This window comes from Xiphophorus hellerii, chromosome 14, assembly GCF_003331165.1.
Source record: "Xiphophorus hellerii strain 12219 chromosome 14, Xiphophorus_hellerii-4.1, whole genome shotgun sequence".
In the NCBI taxonomy this organism is placed as follows: Eukaryota; Metazoa; Chordata; class Actinopteri; order Cyprinodontiformes; family Poeciliidae; genus Xiphophorus; species Xiphophorus hellerii.
In genome coordinates, this window is record NC_045685.1 from 6,999,249 (window position 1) to 7,020,721 (window position 21,473).

At 40.7% G+C, this 21,473-nt stretch overlaps 2 protein-coding genes across 4 annotated transcripts; both read right to left on the bottom strand.

Annotated features, from left to right (window-relative positions):
• Positions 1-1,614: 1,614 nt before the first annotated feature.
• Positions 1,615-9,819, bottom strand: ltb4r2a (leukotriene B4 receptor 2a). The gene is made up of 5 exons (XM_032582464.1): positions 9,651-9,819; positions 4,118-4,666; positions 3,825-4,025; positions 3,686-3,729; positions 1,615-3,344 (listed from the first exon to the last, which is right to left on the bottom strand). Exons 1-5 carry the CDS (start codon positions 9,666-9,668, stop codon positions 3,050-3,052), a joined length of 1,107 nt encoding a protein of 368 aa, XP_032438355.1. The 5' UTR covers positions 9,669-9,819; the 3' UTR covers positions 1,615-3,049.
• A 3,012-nt stretch (positions 9,820-12,831) lies between these two features.
• Positions 12,832-20,240, bottom strand: LOC116732334 (tripartite motif-containing protein 16-like). Of its 3 annotated transcripts, none has more exons than XM_032582428.1 (8): positions 19,987-20,240; positions 18,109-18,388; positions 17,104-17,469; positions 16,930-17,025; positions 15,465-15,698; positions 14,108-14,255; positions 13,971-14,030; positions 12,832-13,877 (listed from the first exon to the last, which is right to left on the bottom strand). In XM_032582428.1, the coding sequence occupies exons 2-8, from the start codon at positions 18,382-18,384 to the stop codon at positions 13,348-13,350; spliced, it is 1,710 nt and encodes a 569-aa protein (XP_032438319.1). In that variant the 5' UTR covers positions 18,385-18,388; positions 19,987-20,240; the 3' UTR covers positions 12,832-13,347. The 3 variants fall into 3 exon arrangements, with proteins under 3 accessions (XP_032438319.1, XP_032438320.1, XP_032438321.1); XM_032582429.1 differs by having other exon boundaries at positions 18,109-18,446; XM_032582430.1 differs by having other exon boundaries at positions 18,133-18,388; positions 19,987-20,237.
• Between the last annotated feature and the right edge of the window lie 1,233 nt (positions 20,241-21,473).

Consider the following 21,473-nt stretch of genomic DNA (forward strand, 5'->3'; position numbering starts at 1 on the left):
GCGTGTGTGACTTCATTTACTTTACAACACAGCGTTGGATAACATCAAACTCGTGTTACTGTTCACCGGTAATTAAATTCCAGTAGTAATTGGTCAATAGAATATGGAGCGAGTTGTAGGCCACGTAAAATTCAGCAGAGAAGCACTCAGGCCAGGTTACAGAAAGTGAGGTGAAACTGGGCCAAGAGGTTCAGCGACGGCAAAACCAGGTTTGAACCGAGGCTGGCCAGGGCCTTGACACAGTAAACTTCCTGCCACAGACCATTGGCTATGTATGTGTGTGTTCCTGTTGATTTCTTTACTCTATGTCTGTTTAGCTACCCCAAAATCAGAAAAAAAAACACAGAATGTTTAAATATTTGAAGCCAGCAGTAACTGGTTCACAATAGGAAAAAAAAAATGAAAGAAAAAAGAATAAAAATCAATCAAATAAAATGAGGAATATTTGTTTTGTTGACAGAGAGCTACTATGAACAGATATGCTATGTTCATGTTTTGAGGTAAGTGGCTAAAATCGTAGGGTCGTCATTCACTCTACCAAAGCCTCCCATACAACCAGATAATCACTTAATTCAAAACTGACAGCGGTCTAAATGGTTTTAAAATATCACCAGAAAAACAAGTACCATTGTCAAACCATCATCATTACTCATTAACTCATCTATGCTAAGAAGTTCCGTGTTTGGACTGACCTACTGAGAAATGTGCGACATCCTCACATTAAAAAGCTGCAGGCTGCCATATATGGAGACGGGTCCCAGCGAGGAGCACCGCTTCAAGGTTTTTGTGTACACAAGTGAGGGTTTAAACATAAATAATGCCAAAAATGTTAAACTGTTTGTGTTCTGCTTCCACTTCTCACAGAGCCTAATATACTACTCCATCTATCTATCTCGATAGCTAGCTCTGTTGATATCTAGCTAGCTAGCTAGCTCTGTTGATAGCTAGCTATCTTGTTAGATCTCAAGATATCTTGATATCAGCTAGCTAGACAGTCAGGTATCTTGATATCTAGCTAGATTGCTCACAAGGAAATAAGGAAACAAAAAAGATTGCCAAAGGAGATTTCTGGCTTTGGCTCAACTACATTGCAAAAATACTTTGGAACATGAAGGATATAGGTGTATTGCAACAGACACACACACACACAGACAAAAAAAAAACATGTTCTCAAGATCAGTTTCAGGGAAATGTTTCTCGAGATGGAAATCCATGACTCAGTACAGTTTTTCAGTCACTTTGGTGCATTTCTGGCATCTCTATGAGCATTTTCACTGTTCATTTCTTTAAGCAATTACCGTAGCTGATGACCTGAAAACACCACGACACTTGCTGATCATTCCTAAAAGGCAAATATTCAGGTCAATGAAAGTGTGAGCGTCGTCAAAATGAGAAGTCCTGACGCCAATGTTTGTAAGCAAGAAAGACTTTTTCACGGTTTCACGGTGATATGTATCTCTGTTGGTGTATTCAGTGCAGTAGAATCAGATCTTGTGTGATACTGTCTGTAAATAATCAAGACAGAGCCATACACCACTAGCACAGCTGTTTGAGATACGGTTACTGTAAGCTGCAGATTGTTTCCACTTAAATGAATACCAGGGACTAAGTATATATGCTTCACATTTTTATTGCATATAATTTTTTGGTATTTTAATTTGTTCACAACATTGTGCAAAAGCAAAGTACAATCACATGTACAACAAACACTTTGGCAAAAACTGTAGTGCATAGCTATAAATCAGTGAAAGCTGTGAGAATTTGAAAGACATTTTCTAGAAAAAAAACGACAAAGAAATCAATTAAATTCACAGATATTCGTTAGTGGCACATTTTTGTTTGCAATGCCTAGAAAAATAAAAGGACTGCTGGTTGTATAGGGAACGATTCTTCATTCAGAAGTGTAGTTTATGTTGACTGACATTCTATAAGCAAATGACGATGTTACAAAGCAGAAGGTTATTGAACGGAGTTTTGATGATGACGGGGGAAAAAAACAGTACAAAATTCAACATATCTAGTTGTGAGTACTGTATTCTGTAGGATCGTGCAGAAGACTTTGAAAAACAAATTATGAGGATGCATAATAGTAAGAATGTTGCTTTGTCTAGCTGTATTGTATACCTCTGTGCCATACAGACGTAAATTCAAACTCACGTCTTGTTACAAGCTTTTGGAAATAAAAAACACATTTCCCTTCTATAAACCTCTACTTTGGATGTGGTATATGAAGAAAAAACAAATTACTTACCATTCTTGAGCGTAGTAGGTGAGGAGACAATTTAGTCTTGTGTTTTATTTTTTGCCGTTCAAGACTGATTGTTTTTTTCCTCCCTCAAATTGTCAGAAAACAATTAGATGTAAAAAAAAAAAAAAAAGAAAGAAAGAAAGAAATAGAGGTTCAGCAGGTGGAAAACTGTGACATCTAGTGGCATGTATTGTGAAACTAAACACTATAGTCCTGGAGGGGGAATTGCAGAATCATGATGGGAACAGCAATGTAGTGCAAACACGAGAAGGACGCTAAAGTGATGCCAGTACTCTCTTTCAATGTTTTGATATGATGAAGCACACAATATTTTGGTTTTGGACAAAGGTAGAATTATTTGTTGAGCTCTAAAAATTCACATCTATTTCAATGACGCCTTAAAAATACTATTATGCAAAGATAATAAAAGACGGTGTCCCAGGGAAAAGACATCAGCAAGCAAATTAATAGCAGGTAATGTATTTAAAAGCTTGTAGAAACGTAGCTACTATTCAGAATGTACAAAGTTAGAGGACTTGAACTAGACTTCTGACGAGTCTTAAGCATCCATCTCATTTTGTCTGATATTCCAAGGTTCATATGGGCGTTGGGCCCGTTTCCAATTGTTTCTATATGTATCACCATTTTAACAGGGTTTTTTTCTGCAAATGTATCCAAGAGTACCTCTTTCGGCGATCCGCTGAATCTTACTTGGTGATGTAGACTCTCAAGTCTTTGTAAAATCTGTTTTTTAACATTTGGACGGAAGAAAGATTTAAAGACCAGAGAGGGGATTCACTTCTATTTTTCCGTTGTTGATTTGATGTTAGAGTTTGAGTTTGTGGACGAGTCTCTGTCCTTGTCTTGCAGCACGACTTCCGCGTCTTTGTCCTTGTCCCGGCTGTTCTGGCTGTTCAATCGGCTCTTCCTGGTGTAGTCCATGCCCGTGGCCTCAAACAAGCGAGCCATGAACGCCAGGCCCTCCCGTCTGATGTAAGACTTTCCTGCGAAGAAGTAGAGCACCGGGTTGGCACAGCTGCTGATGAAGGCGACGGTGGAGGTAACGGCACGGAATTTCTTCCATATTTTCTCCAACCTTGTAAGACAAGACATAAACAGACGAGTGAGAGTTGGGAAAGAAGAATGAATTATTAAAAAACTGAGAGCCAGACTTCTATACGGCACTTGTTACTCGCCGTATTTTTGTCAAAAAATCTGAATATTTTTAATGGCTCAATACCCTGAACCATAGGACTGGAGTTTCAGTTCGTGAGAGCCGTTCTTTAAGCCAATCAGTTTCTGTCTCTGTCCTCAGTCCATTCATTGGTACCAAAAAGTGTTAATTTAACCTTGGAGGATGATAGCTCAGTGCTTGTTTGAGTTGTTTTTTCCTTTTTATTCTAAGATGAGTGCATTTGCGGACGGGGGATCACTTACAATATTCTTTTTGGTGAACATTCTGGAAACAAAGCCGATGCAACCTGAGGAGTATTAAAAACGAAACGATTATTAATCTGCTGATTGAACGTATTCAAAAATGAACTCTCATATCATGCTCAGAAGAAAAGTGACGTACTTGCACCATGTTGATGATGTGGTAGGGTAACCAAAACAGGCAGAAGGTCACCACGATGGCCAGAATGAGCTTTTCGCTGCGGATCCGGCGGCGGAATCTGGTCTGCCGGATTCGTCTGAGGATGCAAATGTAACTGACCAAAATGATTCCGTAGGGTACCAGGAAGCCCAAAACATTCTCCAGCATGTACTGCAGAACTGCCTGGGGCACAGGGGGCAAAAGAAGGGAGGAATTAAATAAAGTTCATATGTGTCCACAGAGCTAAAAAGAAAGAAGGGATTGTCCAAACTTACATCTGGGTCTTTGTCGTGGAATGAATCACAAACCGTTCTATTCTCTTTATTACGCCTCGCATCTCGATAGATCAGCGCAGGAATTGAGGCAACCATGACGAACAGCCACATGACCGCCAGCACTCGTGTGATTGTCCTCTTGCCGGTGATCACGCTGATGCGCTGGGGCCACACTATCGACACCAACCTGTAAATGCTCATCAGCATGATCAGGTAGATGGAGGCGTACATGTTGGCCAAGCAGAGGTAGAACAGAACCTTGCACATCACAGTCCCCATTTTCCAGTTCATAAAAGCCAGGTAGGCGATGAAGAACGGGGTCAGAGCCATCAGGGAGCCGTCCGCAAGGGCTAGGTTGAGGATGAGAAGGGTCGTGACGGATTGCTTTCGGGCCCGCGCCAGGATGGTCCAGATGACGAAGAGGTTTCCGGGGAATCCCAACAGAAACACGATGGAGAGGATGAGAGTGCCCGTCACTGTGGAAGCTGGAGTACTTACAATACTCTCATCGACGGCACAGCTGTTGTTACTGTGGGGCATCTGCATTGCCTGGTAAAGAGGAAGCGTCGGAGAGTAATTTGTATTAAGGGTTGTTGCGTTTATTCCTTTCCCATAAAAAAAGAACCACAAATTAGCAACCACAAGAGAGGGAAGGTTCTTTTGTTCCCTAGCGTCGTTCTAAAACAAACACCTTTTCAAGATTGCCTGACAGAAGAACAGGACCTCAATGTTTTTCCTGGTGTGGTCGTGAGATTCACAGGTATGAACTGCTTGCGCTGGCGTGTATTTAGAGCGGCACAAGTGTGACGGGTTTTAACCGGGACACCTAATTCCTGAACAACGAGACCAGACATGAGCAGAGCGCACCGCTCAGCAACAGCTGCTTTCGGGACTGGAGTCATGATTTACAGCAAGGTTTTTATTTGCATGCCTGATGGGGCAAAACCTTCTGAATCATTTAAACTCTGAAGCAACACTTCAACTCAACAGTTCACAGGAAGAAGAGAGAGAAAAAAAAAGCAACACCGCGGAATATGACAATATCTCATCCTGCAAAAATGGAAAAAGAGCACGTCAGCGTAATTTTGAGGTCTTCTAATAATGTTCTGTGGAACTGCTCAGGCTGATTTTCCTATTTTCATGCGGTTGAGGTGCAGAGGCCACTACACTGCATTCCGGTGAGAATAAAGTAGCTAAAGGATTAGCTTATTTACAAACTGCAACAGTAAAATCAGTAACAGTGTCTTGCAAGCGTATTCATACACTCTGAACTTTCCATATTTTCTCACATTAAAACCACAAACATGAATATGTTTCACTGGAATTGTTTGTGAGAGGCCAACACAAGGTGGTATACAGTTATAAAGCAGAAAGAAAGTTATACATGATTCTGAAGATGTTTTACAAATAAGAAACTGAAAACTGCGGTGTGCAAAAGTCAGTACTCTGTTGGACCACCTTTTGCTTCAATTCCGGTTTCAAGTCTTTTAGTTTTTATCTAGTTTGCACGTCTAGTGACTGAAATTTTTGTTCATTCTTCTTCTCAAAACAGCTCCGGCTCAGTCAGATTAGATGAAGAGCGTATGTAAGCAGCAGTTTTCAGATCTTGCCACAGGTTCTCAATTAGGTTAAAGTCTGGACTTTGACTGGACCATTCTTACACATGAATGACGTTTTGTTTTAAACAGACTCAAAGCGATTTTCTTCCATGATTGCCCTGTACTTGGCTCCATTCATCTTCCCATCAGCACCGACCGTCTTGGTTTTTGCTCTTCCAGTGCATGACTAATAGTTTTCCCGTGAACAGATTCCTCCACCTGAGCTGTGGATCTCTGCACCTGGTCCCGAGTCACCGTGAGCCTCTCTAATCAGAGCTCCCCTTGTTCAGCCTGGAAGTTTGGCTGGATGGCCTTGTCTTGATCGGCTTACAGTTGTGCTGCGCTCTTTCCGTTTCTGGGTGATGATCTGAACGGAGCATCTTTTTATAGCCTAAGCCTGCTTTAATGTTTCTCCCTGACCTGTCTGGTTTGTTCCTTGGACTCCATTATGCCATTTGCTCTCCAATATTCTCTTTACCTTTGAGGCGTCTTGGCCTGCGATAAACGATAAATCAATTGATCGTACAATAAATTAAAACTACCGATTTCATTTTAATTATCGGCATTATCGTCTCTTCCGGCCTTTTCCTCTTTCAGCCAATAACACTGAATGAAAAAGGGCTCAACTCTGGTGCTCTCCACTGACCCTCCCTTCCTCATTTCCTTAGTGTAAAGCCCAGCGCACACGAAACGATCTTAGAGTTGTCAGCCGATTGTCGACCCATTTCCAAAACCTGACAGACCACACATTAGCCGACACAAATCCTAGGTATAACGGTTCGATCGGGTTCGGTCCTGCCGTGTGGTGTCCAACAATGGGCACAAAATAATGGCTACAAGTTCAGTGAACTAATTTTAAAACCAGGCATTAATCAATGCTTTACTACAATCTACCTGCAATGCATGTGGCTAGTGTCAGCGTAAAGTCCTGACTGAATGAAAATCATTATAACCTATTTACGTCACGTTAACGAAGAACAGCTGAAAAGTTACCGGTTTCGCTCCAACTCCTCCTCTTGTCATTTCTATATTCTTTGCATGTTGAATAAACATTAATGTTGTTTCCACATATCATCTCCAATGTCCGCTGGACTTCGGGTTGCGCCGTGTCAGCTGTTTGGGACGTAATTTCCCCTCAGAAAACACGGAGGAGAATCCTCGCTTTCTGATTGGCTACCTGTCACATTCAACAGGCTGCGTTAAGATCCCAGTCGGGGAAAATCCCTGATTTAGATCGGAGCGCAACGATGATCTACCGTAACACACCACATAATCTTACAAAGATCAACGCTCTAAGATTGTTGTAAGGGGAAAAATAGGAGCACAAAATCGTGTAGTGTGAATTATTGCATCAGGTAGTCGATGTGCCCATCTTCTCTATTTAAATCTAATTATTACTGAAGGGCAACATAGTATACAGACTTCATAATCTGCACTCTTTTGGTTGAATGAAGTATTTATTTACACTTTGGCTTTATGTTTAGTTTTTTTTCCAGTACATTTTTTGTTAATGGAGACTGAGAATCCATTTTATTTTTGTTTTTGGTTGTTTTGTTTATTTTGTTTATCAGTTCCAGTGTTTAGTGTTCTTTTGAAAATAAACTGTATCTAACTTTGGCAAGAAATCACATGCATTATTACGTCATTTTCAGTGTAAAAAGGTCTTCAAACAATATTATCGTTTATCGCAATAATTTTTGAGACAATTAATCGCTCAGCAAAATTTGCTATGGTGACAGGCCTAGAGGCGTCACAGAGCGGCTGGATCGTCAAGCGACTTCTGAAAGCACCTAAAGAAAAGGGGCTTGAACACTTTTTTTACACCACACTTTTCAGTTGTTGTTTTTTTTTTTTGTTGTAAATAACGTTTTGAATCTTGCATATTTTTCCCTCCACTTCACACCTGTACACCACTTTGCGTCGGCCTTTCACATAAAATTCCTATGAAATATATTCATGTTTGTGGTTGCATTGTGTAGAGGGTGTGAATACTTTTGGAAGCTGTATGCCTCAGCAAGTTTCCATTTTCCCCATGTGACTGAAATCAGATGTTCAAGCATATAAAGCAAATGGAAACTGCAGGAGCAGTGAAAGCTGCCATAAGAGCTGATAAAACGTTTGGCTTAAAAATGAATAGTTATTTAATGAGACCGCTTTAGATCGGTTAGGCTCTGCTTCATATAAAACAGGAATAACCTGTTAGTGCAGCCTAAGAGCCTTAGAGCTTCTTTCCAAAGTAATTAGTTAGATTATCTTTATATTTATTGTTCTCAAGGAACCAGACTCACTGGCAGCATTAATATTAGTCATAATATTATGACTTTATGCTCGTAATACAACGACTTTATTCTTATTCTCATTTATTTAGGGACGTCATGCATATGCATGGAGTCTTTTTGACAAAGTGCAGGAAAAAAATAATATGTAGAACAGAACAGAAGAATAATCCTTCATCGGTCCGTCAGCGGGAAAGTTCAGGTGTTCCGGCAGCAAAGTGATGGAATCATGCAGGTTTGTACAAAAAGTAAATAAAAACAAAAAATATAAGAATTTAAAAAAAAATATATATATATATATACAAATTTGCAGCATAAGAAATATACGGTAGAAAACTACCATACTCAGAAAAAAAACCGTGCAGCTGATTAGGAAAATGGAACATGTTATATTTGTAAAATTCAACTGGAGAACAAGTCAATTTATAGGCGGGAAAAAAACAAACAAACTTTGATTCACTCGGTCTGGTGCCACATCTGGACTTGACAATATTTGCCAACTCTGCCTGGCAGAAGTTCTTCAAATCAATCAGATCTCACAGCGCTCTGCAGGTGAGCGTGCAGATTTTTTTATTTTTTTTTAATCAAACATAGTTGTGGCCAATAGCTAGGGAATTCCAGAACGCTTTTTTTTTAACAACTCATCCAGTGATTCTTTTAGTGACGTGGATGTCCAGCTGCTTGGTCTCATTTCTTTTTTTTTCTAAGCTAAATCTTCTAAAACTCAAACTTAAGGTTTTAGGCCAACACTGGTAAAATTAAAATTATTAACAACTCAAAACGATCTGAAGAAAAGTAACTCAAACGCATGATTTTTTTTTTTCTTTAGGATAAAGTCATTCTCTCTCCCTGCAAAAGTTCCTGCAGCTTTTGCTTTCTGTATCGTTTCCATCACTCACAAAACTCCACCGGAACGTTCTTTTTCTGCCAGTTCCAACCAAGATCCCGTTCAACCGGCTTCGTCGATTTTCTGATTAATCACCATTATTATTATTATTATTATCCCAGATGATCATGGGAGCAAATCACTGTACTGTTGGTTCTAAAGACAGACGAGTGCATTTCAAGTGTACTCAAGAGACGCAAATGAACCCGAGAGAGATTTATTGCAATGAATTTTCCAACAGGTCCCTGCAGGATGAACGCGTTTGGATTCCTCTTTGTTAAAGTAAAGTCTCAAGTGACGAGTGACAACAGAAAGTCTGTTGAGCGAGACGTGGCTCAGTTATCCGTCCCGCTTCTATTCCTGTCAGCACCACACTTGCTATAGGGCTCGTCGTTTCCCCGCCATCAGTTGCACAAACAAATCGTTGCGACCCGAGTGACTCAGGAGGTGTGTTTGTGTGCACTGTGACACAGAGACGCGCCTTCAGAGTGGCGGCTGCTGCACCTATGGAGGAAAATCTACACTGACCCGACAAAACTGCACCTCACGTGGAGAACACAGCGACGCGGATTTAGCTGGACAGGATTTGTTTGGATTTCTTTCTCTCTCTTTTTTTTAAAGTTCTTCATAAAGCATCAAATACCAAATTGTTGCGCAATCAAAAAAAAAAAACTAACTTGGACGTTTCTTTAGAAAAATCACAGCATTCATAGTTCACGCCTCGGGTTCTTATCACGCGTGGAAAAACTCTTGAGAAACAGACGCGTACTCACCGAGTGAGAGGACCCCATGAGCACAGGTGAAGGCGCGACTGGTTCCCTTTCAGGTGGGAACACTTTTCCTCCTCTCCTTTTTACCTTTCCTTTTGCCCACGCTTTCCAACCCACCCACGTCCTCCCCGTGCTTTTCTCCCCGTGTCTCACGCCAGAGGTTTGCCCGTCTTGCTCCGACACGTTTTTACCAGAGGATGGGTGTGTCCGTAGTAACCCGGCCTGCTCCTGTCTGCAGTCTGCTAATGTTCATTCTTCTATGACAACATATTTTCCCAGTTGCCTGTTCGAAGCCGTGATTTAACAGTTTACTGAAATTCCTCCTGCCAATTGTTTACAGCTCTCGGTTCCTTAAATAGGGTTCAAGTCAAGTCTATATGTAACATATTTTAGCGACAAGGTAGTTCAAACTGTTACATCTGAATATTTATCTTACTATTTATTTTGCCCCTGGCTGTTTAATTTATTTGACTGGTCTGGTTTGTAGCAAATATCAGCTAGGTGTTTTCCAGCGCTATCAAAGACCCGATTTAGATTTTTTCCTCTTACTTTTTCCCCTTAAAATAATTTAGACCAGGATAGGAAAACAGCTGAACTACGTCCTAAGTAATAATAAAATAAAAAACAAGTGAAACAAAACAATAATGTCAGGAACAAACCAAAGTTAACCAACCTACACCAAACAATAACCAGGTTAGCCCAGCACTTTAACCAAGAGAAATAAAACAAACCAAATGAGATTTACAGCTTCATAAGTAAAACCAGTCCCTCGTGACTCCTTCTAAAGAAACCTTTAAAAATCAAAAGAAACGATAAAGATGATTTTTTTAAAACGTTCCCAAGGAGACAATTTAAAAAGAGCATCTGGCTTCCTCTGCCAGGATCAGTGTTACGTCAGCATGAAACCTGATGCTCTCACCATTCCACCGGTTCCTACATCTAAGGTTTATTTGTGGCAGCATCAGGGTGACCATATTTTGATTTCCAAAAAAAGAGGACCCTTCATATTCTGTCTACTTAAACTGGGGTATGTAAGTTTAATCATAAAAAATAAATAAGTAAAACGCTCATGTTACATATTTGTTCGGTATGAGACAGATGATCTGTGAACAGATCAATCTCCTTCACCTCCTCAGTGTTATTATTGCCGTCTGCAGAAGCAATCAGAGCCAGGAGGCGGGTCTCGGTGCTGTCAATCAACTCTGTGTACAGGCTACTAGCGTTGCTAATGGCAGAGAAACAACTCAGAAAAACTTCTTATCTGCCGTCATGGGTGGTATTAAGGAAGAATAATTTATAAAAATTAACTTTGGAAAATAGTTTGGCTCTCTCTTCCTCTAGATCCCAGGTCCTCTCAGCGGGCGACGTGCAGCCACAAGGAAAAACAACAATGCGTGTTGACGTCACAGAATTACAGAGTTTAATCCCATACAAAGCAACGTATGACTTAACAACAAAACTGCAGAGGAACAGAGATATACATTCATTACCTTGAGACAGGAAAAAATAGAGAAAGAAAAACAAAGAAAAGGCAAAGACGCGTCTTTGGAGAGAGCTGATGCAAAAAAGCAAAATAATGGCAGCTTTCTGAATTATTACTCCTGTGCACGAACTCTTATACTGAAGGTGTGTCTTTCCTTTTTAATATATTCAATTAAGGCGTACCTCTGGTTGACTAACTGGAAGCTACCTTGGACACTCAGAGAAACTTAGAAACTCCCCCTAATTTACGCCAAAGATCAAAGGCCATTTGCTCTCTGTTTCAACAAAAGAGCCAACAGCTGCGTCCTGGGCTCCTGGATTCTACGGTCAATTGGGTAAAGAAAAACATGAGATAAGATTTCACAGATACCTGTGGAATCCGGAGTCTCTCCCGTTATCTCTCCTTACATAAATTCTCAGGAGAAACTTAAATCCAGTAATTTGGTTCAAGGAAAGGTTATCTTCACAAAACCCCATTTAGCATAAATCCTGAGCAATTTTCTAATACTAAACAAAACATTTTCATTCAAACAATTTCCATTTGATTCTGATATTGTCACAGATAGTACAATTTTCAAATACATTCATCATTTACTAGATTAGTAGTTCTAAAATTAGATAATACAATCTTCATTAAAAAACATGGTATTAATACTTAGAAAAATGTCTTAGAAATTAAATGTTAGTTGTTTCAACATTCTACGTTGTATTCAGTTTTACACCATCCCAGATGTTGGTTCTGGAAGACTTTTGATCTTCTGTGAACCAAACAGGCTTCTCTCCTCCAGGCTCAAGTGATAGTGCCCTGCAGGAGATGCTAATTTTACGGCCTCCTGTTCTCTGACAACACAGCAGGAGCACCATTGAGAGATCCCCTTTGATCTGCATTTGGTTCCTGTTGTTTGCATACTTGCCCATCAATAGTTTAGTTTTAAATCCTTAACACAAACCTGTTCAAAATTAAGAAATTTGTTCAAAATAAGAGTGTTCAATATGCCTTTTACACATGCCGCAAGATTAACTGTATTAAGCACTAAAAATAATCATTTTTCCTCAACAGTGGCTACGCTAACTAACCATAGCATTCATTTCGGAGAGAAGCTGCAGCGTAAAAGAAAGCAAGTGAGAGGGTGTGAGCAGCACCTACACAAGCATGACTGAGAGGGCTAAGACCCTCCTCCTGGCTCTTATTGGTTGTTTCTGACAGAACTGTGTATTTCTCTAGTTAGCACTGGGAAAAGGCAGAGGAGCTCAGTTTTTTTTTCCACACATTATCTTTCTCATACCACCCTGCTACCATGACACAGTGATCATTTTAATAAACATGTAAATACATTTTTTTATGAAACCTACATACCCCAGCTTTAATTTTGTCAGGCTTTCAATCAATAACAAAACAGACAAATTACTTTAAAAGTCTCTGGAAATTCTAATAGTCACTGGACAGATGTAATAATAACAGCAATAATTTTTAGGAATGCACAATATGCAAGTATTGATATTAGTATCGGCTGATTTTAGTCATTTTTAATATTGTATCGATGTGTAAAACTGGGCTGATGTGAACAACTAATGTTGGTTTCTATCTTGTCTTACTCTGTCACTTTCCCCTCAGACAGAGAAATGTTATTAGGTGAATCGTTTCTGATAGCAACCAACACTAAAATGTATTCATAATCATGATTACATAACACCTTCAAAATTTGTTGAAGAAAGATGTTTATTTCCCCAAGACCCAATTTTACATATCAAACACCCTGAGAAACTTGACTTTGTCCATTTCTGTTCAAAACTACAAAAGTAGAAAATCCGGCGACAGAAAATCTGTTCTGTGCATTTCTCTGTGTGAGCTGGTTCCACCACAGACCGATGCAAAGTAAAAATGACTTCACAAGTACAAGGGGAGGTGCTGATTCTTCTCTTGTGAGAAATTGATGCGGATGGATTTTGCAAGAAAAACAACATGAACGAATCGAGGAAATGTTGGGGAATTCAAAACACATCAAACCAAGTGAAAGGACTTCCTCGTTCTTTCCTTCCACCACAGAGTTTAATTACTCCTCCCCTTTCACCTGTAGCTTTGGAGACTTTCCAAGTTCTTGACAGAAATTCCGTTGCACGGAATTATTTTTGCCACGCCTGCAAACCGTTTCTCACAAACATTGTCAGAATTGTTACTGCGGTGGTTCTATTTCTGTACTATCTTCATGTTCTTGTACTATTTCAATTTGGCCAGCTGTGCAAATACCCCAGTATCATACCACTCATAGTTCATACCAATACCAGGATGAAGAGGCTCAGTGAACGTGGTCCGGACTTCGAAGATTTGCAGCATTTGGTCGGAAGCTTGGTAAAAACTCAGAATTCCTGCCTGGTAATCCAGGAACACGCCGATCTTTTTGGAGCAAGAGCCCGGTACTTTCACATCGACGTCATTGTGTCGAAACGTCAGGGTGTCTCCTGAGCATTCTAGAGCCCAAGATTTGTCGTTTCTCCCAAACTCTGATTCGTCCGAAGTTCGGTTGGCGTCTTTGTAAGCTACCGCTGCAGAGAGGGTGCGAGCGTGCCACTCCACCTCCCAGTAACACCGCTCTGTTAAAGCCTCTTTGCAGAGAACCTGTGGGAACTGTGTGAATCTGTTTGGATTAGTAGGATAGGGGATGGGTGAAGGCCTGATTTTACGTTTGTTGTCCATCAGGTTGAGGTTAATGTAGTTTGACGTGTCATCCAGTGTAAGGGGACGCCAATCTGCCAAGCAAAGCAGAAATAGAGTCACCACAGTAATAATTCGGACAATATTTGTGACCATTAAAGAAAGACATCTGTAGTTTGATTTCTTACAACGCAAAAACTCCTCTCTGCTGTTGGGTGCAGGCGGAAGGGAGAAGTCAACGTAAGAGACTGTGAGAAGACACAACAGTACTTTTTAAGCGACGCTGGAAGAAAGCAAATCTTATACACACAGAAACTCTACTCACCCGTAGTTGAGATCTTGGGCCATGTCTCCTTCAGCAAAATGTCTGCTTTAGCTTTCAGCTCAGTCACACAGGCAGTCACATCTGTGAAAGAACGTGGCGGACCGGCACCCAGCGCAAAGTCTTGAAATGCAATGGAAATGGAGTTAAGCTGAAAAACATATAGAGAAAGCAATTAACGCTATCCAGGTAGAAACCAGCCTCTTGTTCTACCTTTTGTCTCGTACAGAGAGTCTGGATCCTCGGCGGCTGAGAAACGATTCCTAGCTGGAGGCATGGATTCTGTTGTCCATGCCTGTTTCTGTCTTAAATTTGACCCAATTGCTAACGTTTGGCCGTGATGTATGTAATGCGCCAGTTTGACGCGATGAAGCTTACCGTCAACAACCATCCTCCACTGTGAATTGAAACATACCGAGTCGAATAAGATGGCTGTTAATGTTAATTCAATATTTGGAAAGTTGGCCAACATGGACGTAAGGGGTTCCTTCACTTCCTCTAACGCCATTGCCAAACTACAGGCAGACTACAATTCTAAAACAGCGCAGAAAACTTCTCCTTCTGTTCTCTAGAAATCCAGCACAATGGGAGAAAGCCCAGACAGAGCAGGGAGAGGATATTAGAATCGAACAGAACTGTGTAGGACAGAAATGGCCAGGCTATACGTTAAAACAGTTGCTCTTTTATGTCCGTAGGGAGGCAATAATATTATTTGAAAAAGTCAACACTCATTATGAGTGTTCATTGTAATCACAGAGGTATCGTTTTTATTTACTGGCACATCTTAAAAAAAGAAATAGCATCTAAAAGACGACATGTACCCTTTCTGATTACCAATGAAAAAAAATCTTTGTTGCCATGACAGTAACCAGACCCCAATTACTGACCAGTTTGTTCACTTTTCCACTTATATGTTTTATGTGTCTCTTGGTTGATACAAGTCTTTAAAGCTGGAAGGCATCCTTGCCATCATCCTAATCTTTACCTTTCACCATATATTCTCAACCAGACTTAAGTCAAGGTTCTGGCTCAGCCGCTCCAAAACAAGTAGCTACTTGTCTTTCAGGTGCCTTGGTTGTGGAGAAAATCCTTCTTTTCTGATTTGTAAAACTTTAATTTGTACGAAATGATTAGGTGGCATTAGAAAATGGAAAAATGCTGAAGTGTCATTAGAAAGTAACACACACAAAAAAAAAAAAAAAACGGAAACATAAAGGAAGCCTAAATTCTTTCAAATGTTTTGATATGCTAAACAGGCCAACGGAGCTCTGCTGGGAGTTCGTTGGTAAGCCGGCTTTATTCAAGTCAGAAGGAAAAAAGAACTTCAGCAAGTGCACACAGGTCCGAACGCCGTCTATACCTGTGTCAGGTAGACAACGTCATCGCTGCTTGAAAGCCGCAGCAGTTGAGCGTCCCTCCCTCTCAGCTCGCCGAGCTCCTTCTCCAGCTGCTGCTTCAGCGCCCCAGCCTGAGCGAGGGCGCTCTTCTCCTGGGCTTCGATCAGCTGCTCCAGCTTACTGCGTCTGTTCTGCACGGACGAGATCAGCTCGGAGAACGCCTTGGCACAGTCTGACTTTGAGGTCTGGGCACTGCTCTGTCGGAACAAATGCGGCGATTATTAACGTGCGGTTACATTCATAAAAGCTAAATTTCCCTTCTGGGGGATTCAGTCAAACCTGCGGTTATTCTTTGCTCAAATTAAAATGACACTTAAAAGATAAAAAACAGGCTTTGATGGTTTGCTTGTCTTTTGCCAGCAAATATTGCATGGCCCCAATGTTATGTTTTGGGTTTGCTTTAATAAATGAGTTACAGTTGCAATTCTTTAAAACTCAAATTGGATAGCAGGTTGGACCGACTCTTAGTGATTACATTAGAATCTGCAATCTGCTGCCATCAAGTGGCGGCAGAGAGACATTGTTACCCGTAAGACTCGGTCTGGCACCGTATCAGACAAACTAAATACTCAATTACGTTCCAGCTGAAAGTTTTCAGCAATACATCGCTGAGTCACGTCCGGGGGAGACGTGCTGTTCCTGCTTAGATCTTTGATCTTTACATTTCACAATAAAGATCAGTCTTTTGTTACAGTCATCCATGCGTTCATCTTCAGTCATATTGATTATTGCAACAGCGTCTTCACAGGTCTGTCCAACAAATCAATCAAACAGCTGCAGCTGATCCAGAATGCTGCTGCTGGCGTTCTCACTAAAACCAGGAAGATAGAGCACATAACACCAGTTTTAAAGTCCCTCCACTGGCTCCCTGTAGCTCAAAGAATAGACTTTAAAATACTGTTGTTAGTTTATAAATCACTGAACGGCTTAGCACCACAATACATCAAAGATCTGCTGTTGTTGTATCAACCTTCCAGAACCTCTCAGGTCTTCCGGTTCTGGTTCTGCTCTGCATCCCCAGAACCAGAACCAAACGAGGAGAAGCAGCTTTCAGCATCTATGCACCACAAATTTGGAACAAACTTCCAGAAAACTGTAAAACAGCTGAAACACTGACTTCTTTTAAATCTCAACTAAAAACCCACCTGTTTAGGATTGTATTTGAAATGTAATCAATTACAAATTTATTGATGGAACTTGACTTAATGCTTTGTTTTGATTATTGATTCTATGTTGCATTGTGTTTCTGTGTTTGTAATGATGTAAAGCACTTTGAAATGCCTTGCTGCTGAAATGTGCTATACAAATAAAATTTGATTGATTGATTGATTATTTAACAGTACATTCAGTTTTACTGATTACACCTCTTGAAACAAACAGACAAAAAAAGGGTCTATTTTAATTGTTTTGTGTTTTATTAGGCTATACCTTGACATTCTTCTCTGCTTGTATGATCGTCTCCAGCTCTTCTTCTCTTTGCTGGACTTTCTCTTGAACTTGCTTTCGAACTTTCTCCAGCCGTTCCTGGAAGAAACCAGAAGGCTCCCATTGAATATCTTTTGAATTGGACTGGGGCAGTTTAATCACATCTTTTGTTTTTACCTTTGTTGTCTCCTTTAACTCCAAAACAGACACAAACTGGTGACCTTTATGTTTGTCCACCATGCACTCGGTGCAGATGAGCTGCTCGTCCGTCTGGCAGCAGAGATCCATCAACTTCCGATGCTCGGTGCACACCTTGTCCCCTACTGGCATCGTAGCTGAGATCAGTTCATGCTTCTGCAACACGGGGACAGTGTAGTGAGGCTCAGCATGTTCGTCGCAGTAAGACGCCAAGCACGTCAAGCAAGACTTGGTGGCTTTGTTTTGTCCGAGACTGCAAAAGTCGCAGGCGACGTCTGGCGGGGCGGCCAGGGTCAGAGACGGAGGCGGTGGTTGGGGATAACTCATCTTCAGCTTCTCCACAACCTGAAGAAGCAGGAAGGCAAGTCAGTTTGGACGAGTGATAAAATTTGATTCTTAAGATACCCCTAAGAGACCTTCGTAAGATCTGTTCAGCACAGCTGGAGTCCAAACGTTTTGATAATTAAAGTTAAAAGTATGTAATAGATCCGAAACTAGAAAAACTGTGTTTTCCACATTTTCCTGATTAAAAGACAGAAATCCACTTTGGATCAGATTGAGAACATTAGAAAAATAATATTTTCAGCAACAAAAACACAATTTGGGTAACTGTTTCTTTGGGGGAAAAAAACTTACTGTATTTACACCAATTTAATAAATAACTTAAAGTCATATTGTAGCACACCAAAGTCTATCTTTGAATAGAAGTCACTGGAAAGATGTGCTTCTATTTGCTATGAAAGTGAAAAGAATTCAAAAAGCTTGGTTGCTAGAAGATGAATACTTTGTGTTGTACTTAACATTTTCCTTAGACAATTTAAACATTTCTGTTATAAATTTCTGTCATAGTCTGTATAGCTCGCCCGTGATGTCATGCCAAATTAGTATTTTTCTTGAATTGTAGTCAGGAATCAAAATCAGCCCAGAGGCTGCAAATGGCCCTCGGAAAAGACTTGGGATATTTCTGATTTAGACGGTACCGACCTTAGAGCAGAGGCCCCCCCTCACCTCAGCCAGCATGTTGTTTCTCTTCAGGACAGGCCTGGGATGGAAGGTCTCCCTGCACTGGGGGCAGCTGTATTCCTCCCTCTCACCCTGCCCGTCCCAGCAGCTCTCGATGCAGCCTCGGCAGTAACTGTGTCCGCAGTGGACGGTGACGGGTTCCTTCAGCAGATCCAGACAGATGGAGCAGCAGAACTGCTCACGGTCCAGATTGACTCCGTGCTGGCTGTCCTGCAGATCTTCCTCCTTACCGGCCATTTAGCTAAAAAGATGGCAACACGAGAGGAACGGACTGGAGAGGTTTTGAAAGTTTTCAATTGCTGGAGAAATAAATGAACACGTGGCGATGAGTAGAGAGGTTTCAATGTCCAAACTGCAATTACCATTTACTGCTTGTACTGATAAAGTGTGCTGGGCTGATGAAGGCATTGCGAGAGTAATCAGTCTAAGTAATGTTGATCATAAACGACTTCAGGGGAGATACATAGAACAAATACAGCATAGTAGTGGGCCTTCATAAAGCTGAGAGAGTAAAACGTATTCTGATAAGGTATGCTTCTGCATGACCAAACAGATTCTGAAATGCTTTTTTTTTTTTTTTTTTAATCTATGAGCTATTTGCTGATTCACAGTTCTGAAATTTAAATGCTGACAAATTGCTTGAAGGCATTCCAAACTACTGTACACCCGTGTTTTGGTCTGTATGTGCTCAAGGGAAATGTGAATTTTTTTTTTCAGCATAAGTTTTTCAACGAAATTCAAACGACATAGAAGAAAATGTCTAGGACATCGCTAGAAAACCTGGAGTCCTTAAATGATGGGAGTGAAGCAAAGTTCCTGATAGCCATTCTTTTACCAGTAGTTTATTTCCCAGGAAATTTGTGTCTCGTTTGGGCATCTTTATGCAAAACAACAACTGTATTATGTCTATGGTAGAGTTTACCATACCATCTAACTTTACCCAGAGCTTCACCTACAAAAAAAAACAACAACCTTTAAGGCTAATGATGAGAAAGTGAATTCCCATTATTACAGTACATCCCTTTGTTTTCCTATAGTAAAACAGCAGAATCAGAATTTTAATGTGTATTGTGATTGAACAGGGCATTATGAGCTATATAATGTTTTAAACTGCAAACAAAAAAAAAAAAAATTAGGACAGCAGAATCTAGGCAATGTACATTTATTTCAAAACACCGATTGTGTTGAGTCCTGTTTAGCAGCGACATACCTGTATAAACCAAACTACGCTCACTATAATAGCTAAATTTCTAAATTTTAGACTTACAGCAGAAGTGGACTGAACATTTCCAAAAGTGTACTTCTGAGTAATACACCAATATCACTCAGACAGATAAGGTATATTTTAACATTTGTCCCAGCTTAATAACTTAATAACTGATCACACACACTGCTCTTTATCTACTCCTAGTACTAAAACTATGATGTTTACACCAACTTCTGCATCATTCTCTAGTTCTGTGTTATGCAGTGGCTTTTGTTCTAGCAGCACAATCAGGAACTGCAGTTGGTATTTTTGGATGGTATTTTGCGTTGAATTGCTCTTGGTTTACCATCCTGTGAGCTTGTCAGCTGCTCTTTGTCATATTTGGCCAGTAGAGTTCAGTTTCACTATCCAGAGAAATTTCAAAATTCCCTTACACACGGACCACACGTCAATACTATTAACAGCAGTATGCACGATAATAGTTTCTTCTAGTACTTTTCTTTCTTTTCCAGTCGTGCATGTTTTAAAACGAAACTGTAGGCCCACTTAACGTCACTCAAGCTTCTTACACAAATTGTCTATGTAACAACAACACAAACAAGAACAAGCAGTGAAGCCGTATCTTACTGTACCTTTCCGATTTCTGAAGACTATGCTGTGAACGTCAGCAGCCACTTTTGTCAGTGAATGAACCGCAGTCTCCTCCGCAGGACCGCAGAAAAAAGTTAGCGATGCCAAAATATGGGTGGGTTTCTGCGGGTGGAGATTCATAGTACATTAAAACTGTGTTGGAACACGTATTCAGAAGCACGTGTTCAAACGTGCTCTTGGACACGTAGCCTCTGTAATAAAGTGTCCAGAGACTATTTTTGAAATAGTCATTGTGTGACAGAAGTAGGGGTTGAACGACTACATATTTTTTAAGGCCGACTACATCATTATAATAGTCGAGTCGATGTCGAGTTGACTAGTCGTTGTGACGTCATAGCAACGCAAGACGCAAAGCTTTGGAGTAACGTACAGGCTTTATTACCCGTTTTCACGGAAAAATACGGCATTTACACAGAACAGCAACAAGTGAAACAACAAAACATCGGGATAGTTTATGATAAATAAGTTGCTGGGAAACCAACATTCAAAAGGAAACGCACATCTTTTAGATGGCACGTAAAAACAATAAAAAGAGGTGGCACGGGGCTGGGGGGGTAAATAAAGTTCACTCGCTGTCAATATTCTCTTCGCTAAGAGTTGTTGGGGTTTTTTCTTGGTTGACATGTAGGAAAACAAGGGCATCAACATGAGCCGGATGAAGGCTTGCCCGCTTTCTTGTAATGGTATTCCCAGCGAGAGAGAAAATCCTCTCGCTGGGAGTGCTGGTTGCCGGAACAGCTAAATATTTTCTGCTGAGGTTTGCCAGACGGGGAAATCTGCCCTGGTTGCTGGCCCACCACTGCAGCGGGTTCGCCATGGTGGGGATCTGCGGTAGCGAAAAAAAATCAAGGATTTCTTCGGCAGCAGTGGTGCTGTGTGCTGCTGATCCCCTGTAACTCTGGTAATGTGGCCCAAAAAGTTGCAAAAAATCTTCTTCACGTCTGACTTTTTTCCCGGTCACCGGCTCGCTCTGATCGGGCACGTCCTCCACCTCCACCCCTTCCTCTCCTACAGCTATAAATAAAATAAATAATGCTAAGTTCATAAATTTTCACTTCATTTGGACATTATAGACTAAAGTTATCGTAAACTGTTCAACCTAAATCAGCAGCTGTCATTACCGCAGATCTTTATTTCATCAGCAACATAACATCATAATGTATTAGTTAGATCGTCGTGACAAAGACACTCGCGAGCCGGCTAAGTGACATCCTTAGCGGGAAGGGGGCGAGTTTTAGACGGCTCGTGTTTTGTAGTGGACTGCAGCTGCAACTCCATCTCCTTTTAAAAACACTGTAAAACCACAAATATGCATCCATCTACATATCATTTAAACTAATGCATTAACTTATTTTTCTTGTGTCTTGTGACGTATACTGTGCTGTCAGATCAGCACAGGCTGTCACCACCGGCAATCACATGACTGCGACTAGTCGACATGAAATGTAAAAACTCGCGAGACGTCCTA